This window comes from Plectropomus leopardus, chromosome 23 (assembly GCF_008729295.1).
Source record: "Plectropomus leopardus isolate mb chromosome 23, YSFRI_Pleo_2.0, whole genome shotgun sequence".
NCBI lineage: Eukaryota > Metazoa > Chordata > Actinopteri > Perciformes > Serranidae > Plectropomus > Plectropomus leopardus.
Genome location: NC_056485.1, coordinates 9,347,784 through 9,374,377, shown reverse-complemented (window position 1 = coordinate 9,374,377; position 26,594 = coordinate 9,347,784). Strand labels below are relative to the sequence as shown.

The window sequence follows — 26,594 nt, the reverse complement described above, 5'->3', positions numbered from 1 at the left end:
ATTACTAAGTAACTGCAGACATCAGGAAGCTAAGAAATGTTATCATTTAAAAGATTAGTCTACCCCAAAATAAAACACACAATTTTTTCCTCTTAGCTATTTATCAATCTAGATGATCTTGGTGTGAGTTGCATACCATTGGCGATATCAACTGTAAAGGTGCCTGCCTACTTTTGAATATAATAAAACTACATGGCAGCTGACTTGTGGTGCTCAAAGCCCCAAAATCAAAGTGTATTTTTGATTTTGGTGTGAACTGTCCTTTTAAGATTCATATGACTGGATATGGTGTATATTACAAATGTTATCTTTCTGAAACAGCCTATTATATTAATCCTTTTATGCCTGTTAAACTATATTGATCAAATTTAAATTGGTGACTACACTCAGCAGCTTTTACTGGTGGATTTATACTTCACAAGTGGAATGCTGCTTTTGACACACCTTGCCATATCTTGCACGAAAACCTTGTTCATTTAGCTCTCCCATCTGGTTGTAAAGCATGTGGAAATGATTTTGCTACACAGTCTGCACCTGCTCATTATACAGCCCATCATTTGCACATCACTTGGACAGCGAGCAACCACTGGAGCTTTTCCAAGAGGTTTCAGCCAGTACAGTGCAGGTCTTTTATAGAGACTATTAAACAGCTCTCCTGCAACGACTATTTCAAAAAGACTGAACTGTATTACAGTAGAACTGCAGCGGGTGTCTATTTGTCGAACAGTCTCTGCAGCTTTGTGGTTTCAGACTGCCCTGAGGAAGGTTTCTAATCAGCACCTGTGTATGCTTTTCACATCTTTTTACTGCTTCTGCTCTGGCTCTTTTTCAAAAGCAGCCCTCTAGCAGGTGCTCCATGGCTCGTCAGGCTGCTTCTGTTTGATCAAACTTGCTGCCTGTGCGTTACTCTACTAAACATGATTCCCCCTCTATAATGCCTTCAGCACCTTTATATTCAGAATACACTGGATTTTTGAATGGCTTTGCATATCTTTAAAACTTCACGCAAATGTTCCTTAGTGGAGGAAGGAATAGTTAGAAAGTTTTGAAAACACAATTAATCTTCTTGTTGAGGGTTAGATGAAAAGATTGATACCACTTTCATATTTGTGTGATAAATATCGCGCTCCCACAAGAAGCTGGTTACTTTAGCTTAGCAATAAGGACTGGCAATGGTAGAACAGCTTGCCCAGCTCTGTCCAAAATATGGATGTCAAGAGCAAACTGTTGACCGTAAATCAGTTATTGTTGACTGGTTGTTCATGATGGTCTATAGGTTACTTTTGATCTTCAGTTTACTGCACAACACTTAAGTGAGCTAGCAGCACTGTTCAGTTGGTGATTATCACTAGTAACGCCATCCCAACCCAACAGCATTGCTGTGGAAATACTGTGCCCACCCAGCATAGGTGGCAATATCCCTTCAGCCTCCCAGCTCGCCCTGGTGAGCGAAAGGGTCAATTTGGCTGGGCAGAGGGCATAATCCACATGTTAATGTGACAAGCTGGTTGTCTGACTGCAAAGCCAAAAGAAAATAAAAGTTGACATTTACACCGCAAGGCATTTTAACTTCACAACCTCTAAATAGATTGCACATTGAAATGTAGAAATGCTCGGCAAGAAAGTGAGTAAACCTTATTTCTGAAATATAAAACATCGCCATCAACAGATTTCTATATTGGAGCAAAGAACATGTATGCATGTTGGCTTTGGTTGTGAATTAAGTACACAGATATTTTTTCCTTTGTTACTGTATGGGTGAGAGCAATTTCTTTCCAGAAAACCTCTTTAAAGATTATTCCCTGTAAGTGACTTGAAAAACACCAACCATGTCTGTCATATGTGTGGTGTTAAACAGAATGCAGTTGCCCCAAAGCAGAAGCACTATATCCACTTATTGAAAATGACACATATCACGTTGATGGTAAGCCTCACATCTTCTGCTGCTTAACGCTGGGCAAACTTATGTCAAACTTCCATCATGAGATGATTTGTAACAGAACATCCTGTGTGCATGATATTGTCGAGTTTATGGTGGACCACTGGATCAGGATTAAGCTTTTTTCTATCCATATACATGTCTCGCTTCTCATTCAAAGCCAAACCGTGACCACTGTCTCCTGCAATGGCCTGAATGAGCTGTTGGTATGAAAAAAAGGAGAAACCCCCCTGCCACCTTTAAAACAGAGGGGAGGGTGAAAATTATGGAAAGGTCTGCAGGGAAATATAAAAAGGCAAGGGGAACTGGCGCCAAACCCGCAAGCAACATGAACATTGCCATTCAAATCTCACAATGTAAGTTACTTCACTTCGTGCATGGTGTTCAATAAAATGATTCTGGCACTGAGGTATACATTTCATATCTGGCTCCTGCAATGCTGATTATTAGGATGTGAAATTATTGCACAACAGGATTTTTATGTGTTCTGTGTTGGTCTGTCATTGGCAGTGTAGAAGTAGTAGTACCAGAATTTATTTTTATTTCATTCAGAGCAAAGCTCCATATACTTCATGTATTTAGCATTGGTCAAACTTTCAGACATATCACATTTAGCGATGCTGGATGATCTGATTTATCATGTTTTATATTTTATGCCAAACAAATGATTTATGTGCTTCAAGAACGCCTCTATGGCTTTTCATTGGATCAATAATGAAAAAAAACTTTTAAGAATTGTTGATCGAGTACCAAATTATCTATTAAGAATATTAGTTTACTGTCAGATTATGTAAATTAGTGAGTTGAGGGATGAGGACATGAGTCTCACCTTTTGGAGAAATCAGTTTTTAATAATGGCACCGAAATATTGTGACAATTAGCCATCTTGTTAGCATGCAGGTCAGAGTAATGATTTTCAGTATGGCCAAACTGTAGAATTGCATTCTCATCCTAACTCATCAAATACTGCCATTTTACAGGCACATTTTGAGGGTCAACTTCACAAATTCACAACTTCAATCTTGAAAGTGTATCTGTATGCCTGAGATGGAGCTACAAAACTGTCACCAAGTTTAAATGTCCTTGTCTGAGAATAAGTATTAGCAATATGTTTAGATGCATTATGAATACTGTTTTTGCTATTTCTTAAAGTTATGGGCTATGTGGGGTTTTTGGGGTAAAGCATTTGAATACAGATTTAACTGCTGATTACCATAGCAATTACTGAAGCTTTAAGCTTCAAACTATTTCCAAGGTCAGGAATGTACCAGCTTGCTCAACTTATGAAATCAGATCTAATGCCAAAAAAAATGATAATTTAATTTCAGTCAGAAGTACAATATGACTAATTGAAAAAATGTATTGAAATAAAGATATTTTCACTGTTATTTACAGAATCAGGTTTTCAATGGTCTGTTATCAGCAAAGTAAAATAATTCAAACTACAGCACAAGCACTAAATATCCAGGCAGGGTTCACACTAATTCACAAGGTAAAACTCGTGTCAGCCTAATTTCACACCATCTCATGTAGAGGTAAAGACACTGAAAATCCATTCTTCACATTTGTACTCTTCTATAATTTACTCAAAACATGATGGATGAAAGCTTGACAGTGCGAGGTGAGGGGCTGGCCTGCATCCATGGTTTTAGCTGTTGTTGACATGAGTAAAGCAATTCTTGTGGGTTTGGCTCAAGCTGCTGGTACAATCTTGTGAAGCAATCTACCTAATCCAACCAGAGGCAAAAAGTCAGGAACAGGGGATCTGCATGTAACCTCTGTCTGAACGCGGCTGTATTAGTTTTCATCACAGTTGACCTGTTAAGTGTATCGAGGTCCAGAAAATCAATCCATCAAACGGAGCTCATATCCGTGTAGTAGGACCAGGGCCAATGGGGCTGGCAGCAGTTGCAGTAGCCTGAACTGCTGGCCACATGGATCCAATCATCTCACCCTGGAGCACTGGCATCTCTGAGAGCACAGGCCAACAACTACCGCTTTTACAACCCCTTCTTTACGGGCGCACAGTTTTCTCACACAGCTACACAATATTAATAAGCATGTGTGTACACAGGAAGTTAAGCAAAGCAATCCTCCAGGCACCGAGTGTTGACAGGGAATGAGTAAGTCGAGAGGGGGGCAGGTGAAGAGTGCTGCTCACCACAAAAGTGGGGAGAGGGCCAGAGTAAACCTGCACTTATGCACTTCACACAGCAAAGAGATGCATCATGTTTTTCACACATTGAAACTAAAACTTCTAAATCTAGCAACAGAATAAAGTTAACCTGACTGACTTAAAGGGATAGTTCAGTTTTTTTTGCAGTGGGGTTGTATGAGGTATTTGTCCATGGTCAGTGTGTTAGTTTCAGGACATGGTGGCAAGACTGCTAACACAAATTCTAAGCAATTTACAGCTATGGACAAGGGTTAGCAGCAAAACGCATTTTAGACACCTTAAAAAAGGCCAACCTCAAAATAACAATTTCAGTCTTGGTGGATGCGATATTTGTTATATTTTACAACCCCCTTGCCTTAGACAACCCTTTCCTCTTCCCCAAGGTGAAGCCCTAAAAATAATCTCAATATTTGTACACTTAAACTATTGATAATGATTTTATTAAGTGGCAAAAATACCCCATCCACAGCAGTGCATTGCTCTGCTTCCTCAGTGGTACTCCCATCTGCTTTCCCAAACTGGTAGCATGCCCACTAACATCTACAGTAGGTAATACACTGAATATAGATACATACCTCATATAATCCCACTTAAAAAAGTTAACCAAAACTATTACTTTGAAGAAATAATTTGACATTTGGGGATGTATGCTTGAGCATATTTCCAAAAACACTAAACTCTTCCGCTATGGAAGGAAAATAATGTAGCTTATTCTTTCACAGCTGTTCCCATAACTTCTTTACCCAGCGAAGTTGAATCCAATCTGGACACACAAATATAATCAATTGCACCAATGTGAGAGTGGAAATAGTGGTAGGGCAATTGCAAAATGCACATTTAGCTATTTGCAGCTAAAAGCCTGCTGAGGGCATCATTGGAAGTGAAATCTACTCAATTTGAAACATGTACAAACCTGAAACAGAGTACAAGACATCCCGTAAAAAAACATAAATCTATATGTACACCTCCATCTGTTAGTTCTGCATGGGAGCCCTCAATCATATTACTGTGGGCTGCAGGGGAACTTTTTTTTTTTTTTTTTTGAGGCGGGAAACTAATGGAGGACAGAGATGTGAGTAATCAGAGCAGAATGGGCAGGAATGGACGACCACAAGTGGCTGGTGCTCGTTGGAGAAATCTGAATGTAGAGGTTAGGCAGGGATAGGAAAACCACACTGGAAAACTGACTTGGGAATGGCATCTGGTTCTCATATCCACAGTGTATCACAATTAGCCAGCATTAAAACGTCTTTAATGTGAGTGTATGTGTTTGTGAGTGCACGCTTGTTGTTATGTGTTGGATGTTCTTGTGGGAGCAGTGAACTGTAGAGACTGATAGTGTGACTGGTAATAGGTGTGTTAGTGTAGACGCAAATCAAACATGGTGGAGAATTCACCATCTCAGTCAGGGAAGGTCTCGTCAGTCCTGAGGAGGGGAAACATTTAACAGCTTTAACCAAATTGTAACCATAAAAAAGCAAAACATCAAAGCCAATGTTTTTTTTTTCTTTGCACAATACGCAAGCAAATTTCTGACCCACAAAATTCTTGTCCTGGAAATGAAATGTTGAATAAGGGACAATGTTCCACTTGGAAAAGTATTTCTTTCACTTCTTCTGTTGATTCACTTAGAACCACAGAGTGGCAGCTCAACATTTCTCATCATTTGATGTTATGAGCGTGAGGAAAATTCCTTTCAATCAAAAAACTGTCAAGCTTTTTCTCAAACTGCGAGGCATCGCGTTCATACTGTGCTAATTCTCCTACCACGCTAAGGTAATGACAGTCAGTTTCTCCTGTGAGCACTCAGCCTGTTCAGCCAGCCAATGTGCACTATTGACTGCTTTAAATCACTGCAAGTAAAGCTCACTATTGGCCCGGGCGCTGCCTCTCGCCATTTGCTGACAGAAAAGTGCTGCTGATGGGCACAGCATGAGCCGAGGACTGACATCTAAAAAGGTCAAACTCTTAATGTTGTCACATCCAGTGCCAGAAGGCCTCCTCGGGCACCACTGCCCTCATGAGCCCAAATAAACACTGTCATGTCAGATAGATCCACTTGCAGCTCTCGGTGAGCCTCTGTGGTGCTTCTGTGCCTCTCTGCTCTGATGTGAAACTGTTAATGTGTTTCTGTTTCAAATTCACAACATGTAACGTAGCAATGATTCTAAATTAGCACAGCATCACCGCACTCATGGCCTCCTTTAACTCTAACCAGAGTCTCACTTTAGATAAACTGGCACCTTCTCCACGTCCGTAGGGCAAAAGTGATCAAAGTCCAGCTGGAATATGTTTTATTAACAGGTGTGCAGCTGCGGTGCATAACAGATGAAGGATGAAGGGTTGAGGGCGCCTCTCCTCTGCTTCACCCCCACATTGCCTCTAATCCCTGTAACACAGCTGCATAATTCATACGTTGTGACAGGTCATCCTCAACCTGTGTCTTTGGAATCTCAGCTTGTGAAGCAGCGTAGGTGGAAACTGCTTGTCAAATACAGACGCAACCTGCTTTATTTACCTCATTGCTTACATGACCGAATTTTTGCAAGCGTTCATGTGCTGCACTGTAACTGGCCTGGCTTGAGACTCCAGTGTGGTGCACAGGCATGCTGAAGTGGGTTTGATATTTCCAACATTGTATCGTTTTCAAATAACTCTCCCTTCCTTCTAACCAGATTTCAAAGCAAGCTAGTTTCATTCTCTGTCTGTATAATTTTAATTTAGTATGGCATACTAAAAAAGTACAGTCAGCGGCTGGTGTTAGTGGGTACTCGAGTGCAGCCTCAGGGATGGTGTTTTATGCTTGATTGGTGCTAAATGGTGTGCACACACAGTGGTGGGTGCTTAGGGTTGATGTTTTGACACGGACCGCCCTTGAAGAGCCGCAAAGAGATGAGGAAAGAAGATAAAAAATGAAAAGCGAAGACATGATACTTCTGGCCTCCACTGTCATTTCACAGCATTTACTAACTTTTATGCACAGTAAAAAACATTTCTCTGGTTTCAGTGGCAAGAAGAGGAAACTCTTCTTGTAAATGCTGCAAAAATTGAAAATCAACACGCCCCATACAGTATCTGCAACATGTCTCCATTGATAGTTTTTCAGTCTGTGTAGAAGACAAGAGGAGATATCCAACTTAACATCACTTGACAACTGACCCCGCGATTCCATGCAAAATTGACACAAAAGCCCAAGCAGTGGAAAAAAAGGAAATGAAAACAACGCAAATCACTTTTCCATGTCTAAACGCAAGTGGTGGAGGAAATATTCTGGTCCTTTACTTAAATAAAAGTACTAATACCACAATGCAGAACTACTCTGGTACAAGTAAAAGATCTGCACCAAAAGTGGTTTATAAGTAACAATATGTAAGTTTAATCAGAAAATGTACTGAAAGTATTAAAAGTAATAATATTCAATGCAGAAAAAACGTCCCCTGTGACTGTTAAACTAAACTGTTACATATTATATCATTAGATTATAATTACTCATGCTTTACAGGGATAGTTCAGATTTTTTTTGAAGTGGGTTGTATGGGGTATTTATCCATAGCCTGAGTATAACATACAGTAGTTGTCAGTCAGCACGCCCCCAGCTGGAGAAGCAGGCTGAAGTTTGAGGCATAAGTTAAGCAATATACTGCTGTGGAGGGGCTAGAAACAAAATATATTTTAGGTACCTAAAAAAATGTCAGTTTGTCAGTGTCAGTTTAAGTATACGCTATATTGGGAATATTTTCACTGCTTTACCTTGCCGTCAAACAGCCCATTCCAATGAGGAAGCCGTTAATGAATTCAGTCTCCCATCAATGACAAAAGCAGTCATTTAAAATGCTGAACATGGGAGCATCTGGTCAGCCACTGCTTCGATGAACTTATTAGTTTGTATTATAGTTTGCGTTATTGTGTGCCTTTGGTGAGCCCAAACCAACCCTTTTAGACACCAAAATCACACAATAACACAAACAAAATAACTGAGGCAGCAGTATACCAGCAGCTTCTGTGTTCAATGATGGTGAATCACTGTTTTTCTCAATTATATATTTTGGATGCAAAAATCCTTATTAAGCAACAACTGTCAAATAAATGTCGCAGACTAGAAACTACAGTATTTTTCCCTGAAATGTAGAAGTAGAAGTGAAACATGGCATGAGAAGAAAACACTTAAGTAAAGTCCAAATACTTCAGATTTGTACTTAAGTACAGTATAGTCGAGAGTTAATGTACTTAGTTACATTCCAGTGATTGCGAGCTGCAAATGAGGATCTCTCCTGATGAGTTTTGATTTATGAGACCCATTTTCTCTGTCTGTCTCTGTGACCGCAGGTCCCTGTCCATTCATCAGCGGCTGCGTAACGATTAAGTCACAGAGATCTGTAATGGCTTCAGCAGTGGTTGGTTTGTTTGGCTCCAAGGGCTGTGTACAATTTACGCTGTGTTCCCAGAGTTACGGAGGGAGCTGTTGAATATTCATAGCAACATGTCCCCTGCCACCCCTCGGGTGGGCATACCGACTGAAAAACCACATGAGATTAGTTACTACTGTCTCTTTTTAAGAATCTTTTTTATTTCAGAAACAGATTTGGTGACCATTGGGTGAGTCATTGTCAGATCATTGCATTTTCTAAAGGCTTGTCTGTTTTTAGAAATGCAGTCAGCCTTCAGTTTTTTGGGTCTGTACTGTAAATTATTGTTTTTTGTTTTTGTTTTTTTTTTTTTGCTTTGTGCAGTACGGGTTCTGCTTGAACCTGGTTGCTTTTCCTACAGTAAAACTAGGACCCCTACCAAACATTTTACAGCACCTTCTGCTTCCTATAATGACTTCATCAGAGAGTGATTTGCTGGCCACAACTGGAACACTGTCAGGTACTTACTGTTTGTGCGCTGGATTTACTATGTAACCCAAAGGAACAATCCCAAAAGCACCAAAAAAAAAAAAAAAACAGTCATCCCACACATTTACTGGCAAATCCAACATTTCAGAGACAACACTTCCAGTCAGCTCTCGAGACATCTCACAGTCTGATTTTATTTGTCAGATGTATGGCCTGGCGAGAGAAGCTGAGAAGTGAGACCACCTGCACTTACTTACGTCCCAGAACCCCAGGAGCGAGTGTCTGAGAAGGCTCTGAGGATTAACTTACAACTTTTACGGCTCAGTCGGCACACGCTATTATACCTATTCTATCACACTTGCCTCTGGACTATAAATAATTTTAACAGCGCACACACATACAATGCCCGCTTGACCCGGTTATACGGCCAACTGTCACAATCCCCAGTGCTTATGCATGTATGGCTTTGTCTTCATCTTTGGAGGAAACTCTGAAGTTTTCCATCTGTTAAGAGGAGTGAATCTGTGATCACCCTGCAGTGTAATGAGGTGAGATAATGTGTCCGGGTGCAGGGAGCCGGCAGGGATGGAGACTAGTAGCAAGGATATTACAAACCAGACTGCCCAAATGACAGGGACAAGGGTCCTTATTAGGTGAAGGCAAGGATGCAGAGACTATTTTAATAATAGAGTCAGACTGTGCGGTACTTCAGAGATTTCCCGGAGAAAATTTGTCATAATCAGATGTCTTTTACATCAGCTGTAAAAACTACAGTGTACATTTGCTTTATAGCTTTTAAGATATTCTTTTTTTGCCTCATACTTGAAGAAATAGTTCAATATTTTGCTCAATATGCTTAGCTTCGCATAAAGACTAAAACAAGGGGAAACAGCCAGCCTGGCTTTGTCCAAAGGAGCGAGGTACAATACTCCCAGCCCAGTCGCCAGACAAAAAATATTGGCGTTCTGCAAACCACAAATATGTTACATTTACACATTTTAGTATCATATCAACATTTTGAAAATGAAGTAGTTTATGAGCTGACTTTGTCATGTGGAGGTGGAGGGGACATTGGATGGCGTGACACCTGGCTGCCAAGCAGCAGACTACAACATAAGACCAACAGACAACAAAACCACTTGTGTTTTAGCGAGATATTACTGTTTTTCCATAGGCCTTTTAGGCTCCAAATGCAGGTGCTTTGTAGTGACCTGTCAGTGTTTTTTCAGCGGGTACAGTACCACGAAAAGCTTTTTATTTATTTATTTTTTTAAGCTAAAACTGCTGAGTTTCCTGCTAGGATGGTGGAACAAAAAGTGTATAGGGTTTTTTGTTTTGTTTTTTACAAAGCCGCTGCTTTTACTGCTGGGATTGTGCCCCCAAATGCGAATCTTTTCAGCCAAAACATAATCTTTCCCTAACCATAACCATGTGGTTTTTGTGCCTAAACCTGACGACACATTAAAGACAGTGCTGTTGAAACATAACATTTTCATGTATCTACTACATAGCATGCAAATGTAACATATTCAGGATTTGCAGAAATATTCAATGCAGAACTTTATATTTTTGTGATAACTGGGTTGATCCCACCAGCACCTCTAAAGATTAACTAATCTGCACAAATGTGTAGGGCATCATGCAATACTCTTAGGGTGTATGGATCCTGGGGTGAAATTGGATGTTAACTGTAGTTTGATGTACGTGTGTGGCTGTCTCATCTGTGTTCTCTAAAGTGTGGAGCCAATAAAGGTTATTCTAAACATGTCCTATTTGTTTAGTCTGTACAAAAAAAACATTTTTTGGTTTTACAGGAGCTGTTTGCAGTGACTTGACAGGTCATGGTAGTCATATTTTTTTCGGTCCACCTTTGTTTCCTGTCTTTATGGGAAACTAAGCTGTCGGGCTTCTGGCATACAGACATAAGACTTGTATCAATCTTCTGATCTAACTCTCAGCAAGAGTGTGAATAAGTGTATCTCCCAGAATGTGAGATTAGAGTTTTATGCAGATATTCCCCTTTCATGTAAATTGTTCTTGACTTCAAACAGTGAATAAATATTAGCTGAACTGCATCATGCAGTCAAGTTTTACTGTTGGAGGTTTTACCTTCACATGGCTATCACAGTTGGAGAAGATGTGAAGCAGGCATACTTACAGGAGGTCCTGAAAGAGAAAGGGAAAAAAAAACGCTTAGTGTGTTTCCAATCAGCGATCAAACAGACTCAGATCATCAATGTTCCACTAAAACCACATATCCAAATAGCTAAGATGGAAAATTACGCTCTTGTTGAGAATTCTTTTGTTGGGAAGGAACGTTTGATTAAGATGCATCTCTTCCATGATACGTAAAATCCCACCTGCACTTATAAAAGATTCGTATCTATATTCCATGCAGTTGAGCCAACAATGGCCACCAGGCCTGGTGATCACATTTTACATTTCTAAGTTGCTCTAATTTCACTACTAGGGGTTGCGAGCTTGTTAAAAAAAAAAAAAAACTCCCACGTTTTTGTGAGGTGACACTCGTCTTTTCCCCAATTACTGCTGCTCAAAGGACTGTGTGCCAATGCACTTCAGGGTCCTGCAAATCATTTAAGGTCTTTAGGTTCTTATTAAAAAGGTACCCAGCTGCTTTAACCCCGAAAAAAGGGATTATTTGTTCTTTACAAGTCCTGTGTCCTTGAACTGTTCTTCTTCATGACCAGGGGAAAGTGCAAATCATTCCAGCAGCTGGAGCATTTAAGGAGCCGTGTATTTGAGGCTTGCTGGGGCTGCACTTCTGTAGCGTTGTTTTATGGATCGTTGAGTTACAGTAGACCACTTAGCTTTTAATAAACCTGCTCCACTGTGTGCTTTTTTGACGTGTCCCACTGTGTGGAATGGCTCCGTGCAACGGTTTCAGCCAGCAATTACAGAAAATCAAAGAAATTATGTGATATAAATGTGCAATGTGCTGCCCCTCAAAGGTATAAGCCTTCAAGTTCTTAAATTAAATGGCCTTAGTTAGACTAAAAACATTATTTTCTGTCATATAATCCATGTAAAATGAAATGGTCTGTGACATCATGTTAACTAATCCACCCTGAAAGCTCCTTTTGAGCTCTGTTCTCACACTGGCACCTCCGCTCATTTCCTCCACAGTTTGTCACCCTCCTGCTTTTGCTAACCAGTCACCAGATAATGCAAAGGTTAATGAACTCACTGGACAGGCAGTATACTGGCAATGTGATCGCTAAGACCAGGGTGAAAGTTGTTTTTGTTATGCTCTAACACAACATAAAGGTTAGAGAGAAGCTGCATCGGGGCTTTCAAAGTCACTTTTTTAAGAAGAATGCACCATTTGCTGCAAAGAAAGATCTGTTTTTTCTTATACTTGACACTGATGCACCACTGTAAGGTTTTCCCTTGGGATTAATAAGGTATGTCTTCTTCTAAATCCAAGCATCAATTCCTCCTTTTGTGTTCGTCAGTAAAAAGTGCTGATTATTCACATGAGGAAAATATGGGCGGAAACATCTAACACTTTCCAGCATTGACCACCTGCTAGAACAGTTTGAGCGTGTGGCTTTCACTGCTACAAAAACTTCTTCATCCTAAACTGTCTTGCCACACTTTTCCTTTCCATATGTTACCGGTACACAAACAAGAGATCTTAATGAAGTATCCCATTCATTTTTAATGCATAGGTAAACATCACCGTGTCTTTTTCCTATTTGTTCTCTCTGTCAGCTGCAGCCAAGTCTGGGCAAAAGCTTCCCTTTTGCCTTTGTAGATGAGTAAACTGCAAAACACCTCACCATGTATTCGTGGGAAAACTTGCTGCGGCTTACTTACTTTTGGTTTAAGCGAATCATGAATTAAATATGCTTCCCTTCAACATCCACCAGTGTTGAGAACTTAAAAGAGGGAAATTGGATTTGCAGAAGGCTTACAGTGCAGAATGCGGCACGCCGGTGCCCGTCAAGAACTGAATTTTTCACTCGTATAAATAATGTCTCCTAAATATTTTTTCTCTCTCTGTGGAACGGGTACACAGAGTTTGACACTGGGCTCCAATAATGCAGCATGGCGCCATCATATTTATTTGTTTTGAATGCTTCTGTGAGTTTCACACAGAATATTGTTTTTGATGCTTGCCAACAGATCCAAACTGTAAATGTAGCAGAAATAACAGAAGCTATAATTGCATGCTAATATGCAGAATCACTGGTAGAGCATTTAAAGTCCCAACATTACGTCCTCTGAATGAAGACTTCTAAAGCATTGCTTCTGTGAAGCCATTTAAATGCCATGAATGCTTTAGCAGAAGCGTCACATAACCAGTGACCATGCAGATTAAAAACTGCTTCTCTTCATTGCTCATGATATTAAAGGGATAGTTCAGACTTTTTGAAGTGGGGTTGTGTGGGGTACTTATCCACAGTCAGTGTATTACCTACAGCAGATGTCAGTCTGCATGCCTCAAGTGCGGAAAAGCAGCAGGAGTGTGCCACAGAAGCAACGTACTGCTGTGAATGGGGGCAGCAGCAAAATGTATTTTAGCCACTTAAAAAGTCCCACATAAAAAAAATCAATATTATGTTTTGGTGTAAGCTATATTGAGACTATTTTTTAACCCTTAACTTTTACATCAGACAGGCTGCTCTGATAGGAAACCTGTTAATGGCCTAAATTCCCCATCCATGCTCTTGTGAAAGCCACCAGACTCCACTGACAAAACCAGTAATTTTACCTCGCTGAACACAGGAGCTGCTGGTCTACTGCTGCTTCATTCATTTAGTTAGTTTGTGTTATTGTGTGACTTTGGTGGATCCAAATAAATCCTTTTAGATGCCAAAGTTACACAATGACACAATCAAAATAACTCTCAGCAGTAGGCAGCAGTAGACCAGCAGCTCCCGTGTTCAGCGATGCTAAATCACTGTTTTCTCAGTGGAGTTTGGTTTTGAAGAGAGCAATACAGCGGCTTCATTTTCCTGTTGGAAACCACTGTCTGACATTCACATTCAGCATGAAAAATACTCTCAGTATGATGTAAAGTTAAACAGACATTGATTTTTTTTAGGTGCCTGTACCAAATGATAGCCATTGTATGTACTATACTGTCTATGTATCTCTAAGTACTCCACACAACCAAACTTCAAAAAATCTGAACTCTCCCTTTAATAAAACATTTCCTGTGGCAGGTGAAGCACTCTTTTAGGTGGTTTGGTCCATCTGATTTAACAAAACACTTCAGCCTTGTTTAGTCCTGTAATTTGGGCTATTGCTGTATAGAGAATTGTATCCCGATTGTTCCCTATTGTCTTCCCTTAATAGGCCAATGTGCCTCTCCAGTCCAGACATTGTGAGTGGGTTATGATTGCTTGTTTGTTTCCAATTGATTTGTCAAGAGGAAGCCTTTCACATTCTCCATATTTGCTCTGGTTGACCAGAGAGAGAGAAAAAAAACTGTCTTTGCACAATGGTGCCATTTGAAATACGCTGGCATGGTGGATGTTTATTGGAAAGTTAAGCGCTGTATAAACAAAGGCTGGCGGTTTTTCAGATCTGCAGCCAACCAGAACATTGAACTGTTGTCTATCTGTCATTGGATTTCAATCTTTTTTTTTTTTCCTTGGGTATTATGTAAATACGAAAAAAAGGAAAGGAGCCCCACCACACTGATCTCAAAACGCTGAACATGGCCACAACCGGATTTGAAATTTATTGGCAAAATCAAAAGAAATAAAAAAGGTAATAGAGTTTCTGATCTCACATAACATCAGATTACATTTGATTCCTGTGACTTTAAAAAGTAGCGACTGGCTTTGGTGGTAAAACCAGCAGTGTTTTTTTCTCTCCTCACAGACACAGTGTTTGTTTCTCAGGCTGTGAAACCAAACCGCTCCCTTATTACTCTACCTCACTTAAAATTGGGACCTTGCTTTGCCCTGTCTCTCTAATTTCTTTTTACAAGGGCAGTTGTTCCAGAGCGCTGGCTGCATGCGCCTCTGCTGCACTGCATTCTCGATGCTACCACACTCCAGAGCCCATTATCACTCTCACTATCAGGTGAACGGAGTGTGGGTGCAGCTGCTTTACCAAGTACATGTTCTCGCTGTGAATTCAATTTGTGGCAACACGTCTGTGGGAGTGTCACTGCACAACGTGTCCTTCCTTGAGATACTCGAGGCCTTGGCTGCGCCAAGTTTGTTAAGTCAGCTCAGGAGAGAGTGTGTGGGAGGGAGGGAGAGGAGATTGGAGATCCTTAATGCATTACGACAACTTGTTGCTGAATTTTGTGGAGGCAAACAGCTATAATATATGCTGACCTTAAGTGCATCATGTCTAGGATCAGCACACAGTGTCTAAAAAACTTAGACACGGACGTCATGAGCTTCACAAGTTTGGGCATCACTTTTCCTTTCTCAAGCTGCACCGTCTCCCAGTTTGACTGTGAAAATCTAGTGTTTCTATAGCGACTGAAGCTGAAACAATCCAAGCGAACACTGAAACCACCAGGCCACAAATTACACATCTATAACCTATTTTGGCCTCCAAAGATATACAGTGTACTTTTACATGATTGTAACTGCAGTATGATTTGCTGATGTCCTCCTGAATTATTCCTTGAATGTTTCTGGATTGAGACTTCAGTGATCTTTGGCTGGCCACACACACACACACACACACACACACACACACACACACACACAAATGTACATACCAGGTTCTCCATTGCGGCCTCTTCTTCCTCGCTTTCCCGGAGGTCCTGCAGAGAAGAATATAATACATTTTAGACAGTAATTTGATTGTCTTTTTGTTTGTATAAGTTTCATTTTCTTCGAGTATTCTCACAGTCTAACCACCCTACAGCAGGGTGAGGAAGAGCCACTGAAAAATATTGCCTTTGGACTATAAACACCTGAAAATCTCAAGGTTCATTAAGTATTTAGGCTCTATTTATACATAACCTGAGGTGGAAAAAGGAAACACACACTGTGTTGTTACAAAAGTGTGTTTCAGGCTGTCATTTCTGTTTCTTTTTCCCTTTTTTTCCGAGTTTTTCCTTTCAGCACGGATGCCCCGGTTTTTAATTTGTTTATCTAGACAGTGTTTTCCTGTTGCCATTTTCCTGTCAACACTATCAATCTGCTAAAACTCAGCTGGAGGAGTAAAACAATTACACGCTTTGCCAGGTTTTACATGTTGAAGACTTGACTGGGTTGTATTGTGTGCAGGTAGCTCTCAGTTTGGAAACTGGGAGCATCTCTCCCAAAATGACCTCTTCCTCGCAGCAATGCATGCAGTCTTTTTCTGAGGTTGGCAGCTGGAAACAAATTCTCAGACATTGGCATTTTGTTTGCTCTCCGCCCAAAAGAAGTGTGCATTCACAATTTAGCCAAAGGGTAAAGCTATAACTTTTAGACTAGCTGGAAATTAGAAGTTCTTATGATTACACAAACAGGGAACTCTCCGCTCCTTTTGTGGGGGACTTGTCAACTCGCAATGCAATGGATAATATCTAGGAAGGAAAAATTGCTCTTTCCACTCAACATGAAAGGAGCTGTCAGGATCAAAAAAGATTGGAAGTTAATGTAACCAAGAGGAACAATCTTCCCTGTCTGGTTCTGCATCACAGAAAATATCCAGATCCAATTTCAGGGAGCAATGATACTGTGAAGAGTTATTATGCAAATCGTCTGGAAGACTGTAGAGCCTATACCACCAAAGAATAGCATTTTGTCATCATGTTAGAGGTTAAAGATAATTACAGTAATGTAATGGGCTTGCTGAAAGTTTTTGAAGAGGCTGCAAAACTCACCAATAATTGCCTGAGTGTCAAAAGTTGCTCCAAGGGATGACTCTAAGACACTGGGCTTTCATATGCAGTTATATAACAGGATTTAAAATACACAACAACCAGAATAATTATAATCTAAATAACCTGATCTGACCTCCAACCCCCAGACAGCACAAAATGTTTCAGAATGCCGTCTAATAAACTTAACTGTCTGCATTTGCCTTCTGCCACTTGAGCATACATCCCTCTATAAGGAGGGACAATAAAAGTTACAAATTTAAGAGTCAAATAAACAATAACAATGACTTTTACACAGTGTTTGGCTGATTTAGGACACTCCAGATGTTTTACCAGGGTGCAAAATGTAGGATTATGTTGCACAACTCTTTGCATGATGCTTAGTCCTCAATTTGATCCCACTGTTTGGCTCCAGCTCTGCTCCTTTTGGACTGTTTCCAGGATAATGTCAGGCGCTGCCAGTGAAGGGTCCCGGCACAGTTTGAAGAATATAACCACAGGTGGAGTCTGACTCTCACTTTACCATGGTTCACATCAACCGGTTTCTCCATAGGTTTGTTTTTTAAGGTTTTAAAAGAAGCAGAAGGAGGTTTACTGCGCTTGGCAGTCATTTCATTGTTTCTCACTTTAAAATGATACTTGACACCTCTGGGAGGAATATTCTGTGTGACGATACGACATCCTCCTGATTTCGGTGGTATATTTTTGACAGCTGCTGAGAAAACACTCCCCACATGGGACTCAGTGGTCCAGACAAAATACCCAAAATTATTTTCAGATATCATCATGATTCACAATATTCATCACAATATTTTTTTTCTGATTATAGCCTGTAAGGAGAGATTCCCATACAAACCAACCGTACCAGTAACTTTGCAGAGTATGCCAACAAAAACGCTATAACGTTTCAGTTTATAAAACACAAGTGAAAGAATAACTTAAAGTCTATCAGGACCACTCAAAGCGAGTTTTCAGATGTTTTTTAATCAATTAAGACAAAAAAACAGAGACCAAGTATTGTGAGGCCTCTGGTCATAAATAAAATGAATCGGACTCAAACTGGGTCCTGAAGTGCTGAGAGATCTTAAGCTGCCTGTCAAGGCAAAGCATCACTCTCTCTCAAAAACATTGTATCTGGCCTGCTAGTTTCTCACTGCATCCCAAGTACTGTCATGGAACAGTGGTTTCAGAAAAAAAATGTGGCAGGGAATTTCATGATGAGGGTCAACAACTATGAACAATCTGTTGAAATCTTTTCAACCTTTTCAACAGCTTTTGAGTCTGAAAGTGAAATAAATCAAAATGATCTTGATGTTCATTCAAATGTTTGGTCAGACAAAGTTTATGGTCAGACAAATTAAAATAGCCCCTGTGGTGTGTTGTGTATTGTGTTTTTACATTGTGTTTTTTGGTGGCTTTTGTATTTTAGAGAGTAAGCATCAGAAAACCACTTTACAATGCAGGACCAGAAACAAAAGGCATCAATGTGTGCTGTTTGGTTCATTTTTTGCCACACTGATGGAGTGGCTCTATGGGTGGCAGTGTCAGTCAGTTGAATGGTCAGTCAACCACTTCAGTCCAGATTGATAAATATCTCCACAACTACTGGATTGACTGTCATGACATTTTGTGCAGACCCATATGCTCCCCAGATGATGAATCCTACTGACTTTGGTGATCTCACGACTTTTCCTTTCCTAACACCCAAAGGTTTACATTTGTGGTTTTGGCTGAAATTGGATGGACTGCCTAAAACTTTTGTACGGACATCCGTACGGACATCCGACAATGCTAACATGCAGATTAGCATGTTAGCATTGTCACTGTGAGTCAGTTAGCATATTAACATTAGCATTCAACTCAAAACACTGCTGTGCCAAAGTGCAGCCTTATTAGCTGCTGGCATTACAGAGATTTGTCCTAAACACAAATATGTGGTAACTCAAATTTAACAATGTTTAAAATACAAATATGAAATGTATAATAACTGCATAGAGAGACTGCATACATGATCACATCATGTGGACACCAAATGTCCAATTTTTGGGTTAGTATGAGAGTTTCAAACATGCCGTGACTTGAAAGCAAAGTTGCAAAAGAGTGAATGTTAAAGGCTGCAGCCAAATGCAGCAATTAAATTTACACCGCGGGATACTGACAAACATAACATGCCACATTGCAAATCAGAATATTGACCAGTTGAGCGTATTCATATTCAGTGAGGATTTTTTCTTTTTTTAAAATCACATTAAAAGTTGACACACTTGCACAAATACAATGAACCATGGAACTTCTAATACATCCTCATTGTATCTGCTAATATGAGGATAATGGATTGCAATGAGACTGGCACCAGGTTTGCTTTGAGAGCAGCATGGAACCATCAGCATAATGCTTTCGATCTCAAAATTTATTCATATTCTGCTTTTTGAAGAACAGTAAAACAACATGAAATTTCTTGCAATCCCACAAAATGTTTTTGTCCAAAATACTGATACAAGTAGTCATTTTAATGCTACTTGGCAGAAAAGATTTCCATGTAATTGGCAGTATTGTGAAACATGCTGTTTGTTAAGCCATGGCTGTATTGTTTTTGAGTACTTTTGCTCATGTTGTTCATTACAACATTATTTCAAAGTTACGCATTGCTTGATATAATAAACTTCATGTTTATACTTCATGCATTTGAGACACTATTGCATTTTACCGCTACCCATCATCCATAAAATATTGATTGACCCTGAACAGCTAACAGAGCTGCACCTCTGCTCTATTTCTCTTTTTCCTCTGAATCAATCAGTTTCAAGTGAACCAGCCCCAGACTGACTCATTTACAATACCAGCATTGTTTCAGAGCTTGATATACATAATCAGACCACTCAATGTTTCTCTCGCAAAGTAATACGGCTATTCCTCGGAATAAAAGTTAAGCCAAAAATAGCAAACTGGGTACCAGTTCCATTCTCCAATGTAAATCATGTTTGAAGAGAATTGGCTTTAGACCTCTCAGCAAACCCAGCTGCCACTTTCTAAGTAAAGTGAATACATTCAGATGTTTTATACAAGTGAGATGTAGTTTACATTGTCCCATGTTAAAATGTCATCAAATGAAAAGTGAAAATTAAAGGTCCCCTGCAGGAACATTAAAGTATCTAAAAATATTCTGCTATGATTATTATTTTGTTTAACATGGTTTTCCTATATAAAAAAAGAAGAAAAGAAGCTGGAAGCAGATCTACACTTTCTTCCTCTTTGAGAAATTTTGGATCTGGCCTCCACCCGGCCCACCACCTCTGCTAGCAGTGGGTTTTGCTTTCTGTTTCCTTCAATGCTGCTCATGCTAGTTGAACAGTGAAAAAGCAGTATGCCCAAAGATGCCTAGCTTTAGTGTTTGAGGAAACAACAGAGAAAGTGAGCTGTACATTTTTTAGCCTTAGTTGGACCCAGACTCAGACCCTGACGTGCACCAAAATTGGCATATGTGTTTCAGATCGGCAAATGTGGTTAGCATCGTCTTTTTGTTTATGTTGTTTGTAAGCTTGCTAGCTTTTAGGCCAACTGGCCATAGCTGACACAGCAGTGGTTGTGAAACATAAAAATTATATCTGCTAATATCTGCTGAGGTGTTTATATTATATCCAAATACTGCACACTCACAAATCTGCACAATATCTTGTTTTCTTTGAAAAGGTTTTACTTTTGATTGGCCATGTAACAAACACCTGCTTAAAGAGATCAATTCAGTGCCAAACATCGACAGATTTTATGTTTGATTCACCACACATCTTTCACGGTTAATTTTAAAACTATTTCCCTTACTGTCATGCTAAATTGTCAACTACTAGTATATTTCATGGATACCAAAAGCACCACATGCTGACCTCACTGTTTATAAATGAGTCATAAAAATACAATACCCAGTAGGACTGTTTGGGAGAAATGTCATAGCAGTACAATACTTTCAGTGCCAATGTTTTCAGAAACTGTCATGAAATTGTTCTACTGGCGATAATTTGACGCCTGATGTCTCTGAAAGATGTTCTGTAGCGATTATAGGGAGCAATTTTCTTTTGTATGCTGTTATATAAATAGACCTTGCTTTTGATTCCCAGTTGAAATGTATGACAATGGTTTTGTCATGATTGTCAGGATCCATCATGGTGGAAAAGTAATGACTGCTTCGCCATTGTGTTGGCAAACCTATCAATCTCTTTGAAAAGTCATTTTAAACATTCTTAAAATGTCTCTTAAATTTTATCACTGGCTGCCTCTATCAGAATTAAAGGATACAGTCTATTGAGCAATCTCAAGGTGGCTCTCAACTAGGCTCAGAACTTGGGGCTTTGGTTGACTGAAATGTTGAGAATATTTACCACAAAAAAAATCTGATGATCAATGTCTTTGCAAGTATTCCAAGGATTTAGGAAGATTTAGTTGAAACAGACTTTAATATAGTCCATTTAATCCCACAACATGGATGGATGAGTTTATTAAACCTGGCAACACTTGGGTATCCAGGTCAACAGAACTAAAGCTACACAAAAGCTGGCTTTCAACCGTACAATCATTTGTTACTTTACAAGTACATTTTTGTGGAAACATCTGGCACAGAAGATGACAATTTCGATCCAAGATCCTTATTACTCTGCATGACAATGAATAAATCAATACATAAAATGCTAATTCATGGAACACAGGGTCTACTGTCCAAGGGGAAAAAATGGAAATTGGACCACAATTTTACAATCAGCCTCATCCGTAAATGTCACCGCTCTCGTCATCTTTGAGGGGATGTGTATTGTTGTCAAAATATGAATTGCAAAATATAACAGCTAACACAGAGGGCTGCGCCAGCAAAATGATTTTGGAATATCTGCAAGTTTTTAGAAAATTGACAAAAAATGTTAGTGATTTTAGTCTAGAAACTGTTAATCCTTTAGATATCTAATAGATTAATTTAGATAATTAAATGAAGAGTTGAACTATAATTTTAGATGAACTAAAGACTAAGTGAAGAGTTTATTCATTACATGTAGATAACTATATAAAGAACTGTACTTATTACCTTAATCTCACTAAATGAAGTGTTTCTTCATGACTTTTATGCAACTATACAAAGTGTTTGTCCAGTACTTTTATCCAGCTATATGAAGTGTTAATCCATTACCTTTCTTCATATAAAGTCTTTATTCATTACTTTTATCAAACTATATGAAATGTTTACCATTACTTTTATCTCACTATATGCATATAGTGAGATAAAAGTATTGGATTAACATTCCAGTACTTCTATTTTACTACATAAAGTGTTTATCTATTACTTTAACAAGTATTAATCCATAATCTTTAACTATGTGAAGAGTTTATCCATGATTTTTATCTAACTATAACTTAACTATTTACAACATTTATCTCTTTTAACTTCTCTGCTGCCTTGTTAACTAGTTTTCATGCACTCTCAACACAGACGTTACAGCTGACTCCAATTATACATTGTCATCTTTTCAAATAAGTTGAACTACTCTATAATCTTTCCACGTAACCGCAAAACAACTGCAGACGTACCCCCTGGGGTACAAGTAACCTCGGTTAAAAGTCACTACAGTAGTTTATTATTCTCTGTATGCACTAACAACGCTGTGTGCTTTTGATTTAGCTCATTTAATAAATGCATAATTTATGGAATGACCAAACTCACCTCTGAGGTCTTTGAGGTTACAAATGTTAAAAATCAGAGTTATACTGTATCCGTGTGTCTTAGGCACAAACACTCAATTCAAAACTTGAGGAAGTCTAACACAGTCAACAGATAACAGTACAACAAGATGAAGATCTGGACTGTGTCTCTGTCTAATTCAAACTCGTCTTGAGGTCATCAGTCATGAGTATTGTTGAGAGAAATAGGAAAGTCCTCTTGAACTTGTGACCCAATAAACTTGCTCTGGACAGGAAGCCTTTGTGGCACCCAGACTGACCTTCTTAACTACTTTTACTTAATCCCTTAACTTCCTCAAACCCTTTCAATTTGAAAGCAGAACAAAGAATTTCTTCTCAAATAAGCCCTGTGCTGGCACTTAAATTACCATAACGCTCTCTAAAAGTTCGTAGCATGACTGGTGGTCTTAAGGTAGTTCTCTTGTCCCTTTTAAGCTGCTTATTTACCATAAGAAAAGCATCCAAATTCCATCCAAAATATTTAATGCCTGCCACAACTTTGTATGAGGTCAACTGTAGGTTCTTGCAAAAGCACCCAAAATTCCTGACACACATAACACAAACTTTGCCTCTGATGGTTTTTTTTCCAAAATGCAAACATGAGATATATGGATGTTTGCAATCCACTTAAAATCAGCTTCACACCGTGTCACTGGAAGTTCACGTCCTGGAAATTAGAGGTAACTTTCCACATTCCAGCAATCTGATACAAGGAGCAGACTACAGCATGGTTAGCATGTAATGTCAAGCAATTCCAAAGAGCAACCCTATTATCAACCTTGCTTAACAGCGGTGGTTCTTTAACTGCCTTCAAATAGGAACCGTGCTGTTTGGATTATTTTTCTTGCAAGCAAAAAATAAACTGTGGATTATAAAACAGAATAGTATAACGGTTTGTTAACCTGTTCAAGGAGGGCTAAGCTACTATAGTGTCAAATCAAGACTTCTGTATGTTATAACAGACTTCAGAAGGGGTTTTGGCAACACTTTATAAACACCAAATTCTGCAGAAGAAAATGGGGGCTATTTTAATTTTCCCAAGACACACATTTGAATCCCAACCTGACCTAGAAAAACAATCTTCTAAAGGATATTTCACATTATTCCCTGATTCTGCGGCATATATCTTCATTATCCTTATTTCCAACTACACTTAACTCCAATGTAACCACTTCCTGAGTAAATATGATGATTATAGCCATTTCCTAAATAATTCTGCCCAATTATATTTAATCTGTTGCCCGGTAAAGAAACAATTGTGTCTGATTTTTACATTTACTCATTGTACTTTTGTGGTGCACTCATTTTGTCACCACATAATATCTTGCACAGTATTTTCACACACATACACACTGCAGTATAAATGCTGATTTTTAGTTATGTGAATGAAATCTAAGAGATTCCACAACTTTCTTGGAGAGCATCTTGTTTTTACCTGTATTAAATGCATTGTTATATGTAGTTTGACATTTGTTTACACTGCTACTCAAGACAGTATGATTAGCAAGCTGGAAATTTACAGTTTGATTTATACAACAGCCGTAAAGCAAGACATCTCACTGATTAGGGGCTGAATTGCATCTAACGAACAGTCATGAGGGGTAATGAACAGTGACGCCTGCTCCACATACTCTAATGAAACTCACTTCTGCAGTTTTCAATTACAAGCCATTATGAGCACATGCAGTCCTGATACACTCAAGAGTCTGTGCCAGTGTTGTTATCATTATGTTAAAGTTGAAGCTAATTCACTGCACCAACAGGACACTTGTTAATGTCAGATAGTCCCAAGACATCACCCAAGGGGAATCTGAAACTAATTACATAAACCAGCATTCATTACAATGCGGAGTGCAGCAACTGATTAAAAAAAAAAAAATTAACGATGCATGGTTTCCATAAGTGTATCTATGTGTGTGTGTACACTCGGCAGTGGTCAGAGGATGTTATCAACTTGAAATTAATTCATTTCTCCACCCATCCCTGATGAATATGGCAATTTCGTGGCTGTGAGTGTGTGTTGGTCGGGTCCTGCGCTGTGTTTGTCCAGATGCCAGTTATCAGTTCATTAAACCACGAGTCAATCCATTACGATGCAAGGAATTTGTCTGTCATTGCAGGCTCCATTAACACTGCGTCAGGCAGATTGAAACTAGTATTAAAAATGCATCTCTCTCCATGCACCACCACGGTAAAATAGACCTGCCCAAAGTTGCACTAATTGCAGACAATTTAACTGTTTTTGCACTCAAGAGTCTCTGCATTGATTGAGTATTTACAGGCCCGCAGTGGTCTTTTGCACCTAACACCTAGACTCACACACACACTCTTAACAGACAGTTTCAGGGATTGAAAATCATTACAGAACAAGCAGCTCTTCACTAGTTCTTTTTCAAATACACACACACACACACTCGTTTGTACTGTAGAAGACAAATGACATGAATATGACTATGGCTGGCAGGCACGCATGGATCATCTACGCTTTTGCTCCGGTTCAGTGTCAAGGCTGGAACGCTCCTGAGGAGGAAGCAGGGCCTTTGAGAGAGCCTTTTCATCACCTTCAGAGATCAATGTGTTTTCCTCTGGCAACAGGCTGAGTGCTGGGATACTTGAGACCCACCCCGTGCGCTACACACTGCAATTATCCTCCCCGCAGTACTGACTGCGGTTGTGATGGAAGCAGAACACACTCCCTGATGAGGGGAGGTCAGTAATAAGCCAATCGATTGGCCAAGTCCCATCACTTTATGCTGCGAGTTAAATTGGCGCGGGCGGCCATCCTGACGGCTCTATCAGAGATCTTTGCTGTAGGCTGAGGACATTCCTAGTAACATAACCTACGCTTGCATGTGAAGGGAGTGTTACTTTTGGGTAACTTTCTAAACTTAACTTGAAATCTGAAAACAATCCAACAATTTCATGTCGTGAAAATAAAAAAGGGAAACACGAGGATGAGCCCAGCTTGGCTTGGCTGGGCCGAAGTGTAATCCACAGTGGAAATTAATGGTTTCTCTTGAGTGTTAACCAAGTTATATCTTGGCATTAACCATGCATGAACAGCGGCTTAGAAATCCACAAGATAAATAAAACATAATTTAATTGTCATGACAAAAACGGCCATCTAAAGCAGTCTGGTCACCTTGAACTGAACTGTATCGTACTCCACCTGAGCTCCAAGAGAACCATTAGATGTTAGAGGCAAGTTAACAAAGAGTCTGGAACAGAAACATCAGCAACCAAGATTTAACCCTTTGAAAACTGAGTACATTGGCTTGATTTCTTTCAAAAACATGAAAAGAAGGAATTGAGCAACTTAACCAGAAATGGACCAAAAATTAGGAGGGAAAAAGTTACAAGAATAATACCTGAAAATAAGCCAAAAAAGGTAGAAACCAAAAAGAATAATGAAGATTGTTTTCTGGACATTCTCTCCAATTTAACAATAATCTCCCCACAGCAATTGTTCAGGTCATTTTCTTGTCACCTTTTACTTATTCTTTCACAATTTGCCAAATACTTCTTTCCAAGTTGCACATTGCCTTTTTCTAAGTTTTCAAAAGAAATCAAACCAATCATTTTCATTTCCCAGAGGTTTCAATGCTTAAGAAAAGCATCTGAATGCAGCACAATGCAGGGTCCAAAAGGTTAAAAGACTAAAGGCCTCAACACAGGTGTGATTTGTGGAATCTGGTTTGCTCAAACACACATATTAAGCAAGGAAGGGCCAAGAAAAAGAGTTTGTTAATCCACTCAGCATATGCACACAGAGAGGGAAGCAACCTCAGTCTAACCTAGCAAGCATTGATTAGCCACCCAGTCAGTGACTGATTTAAGCTTCTGAGCTGAGTACTCTGGTCAATCAATATCCTTAATTAGACCCCGAAAAACTGAGATGCAGATGTCAGCAAATAACCCTAGTGTGCTAAATTTAGTACTTAAGTTACTACAAGATAAACTACTGTTATTTGATCATTCAGGCTGGTGGAATCCTGATTTATCCTTTTGAAAAGTGACTCGATGGCATCCAGATGAATACTAAAGAAAGTAGGGACACATGGACATGTGGCAAAATGACTCCTTCCTGCCAGGAGATGCTTTTGAAGCTGATCAAGGGTGTGT

The 26,594-nt window shown here is 39.4% G+C and overlaps 1 protein-coding gene across 9 annotated transcripts in view; it reads right to left on the bottom strand.

Moving 5' to 3' along the window:
• LOC121962363 (collagen alpha-1(XXV) chain) overlaps positions 1 to 26,594 on the bottom strand; it is a 172,584-nt gene that overhangs the window by 61,247 nt on the left and 84,743 nt on the right. For all 9 annotated transcript variants that reach the window (XM_042512611.1, XM_042512610.1, XM_042512617.1 and 6 more), the window contains exons 3-4: positions 15,663 to 15,707; positions 11,109 to 11,116 (exon numbers count right to left, since the gene is read on the bottom strand). In XM_042512611.1, coding sequence (XP_042368545.1) covers positions 11,109 to 11,116; positions 15,663 to 15,707 — 53 coding nt within the window. The remainder of the gene's footprint in view (positions 1 to 11,108; positions 11,117 to 15,662; positions 15,708 to 26,594) is intronic.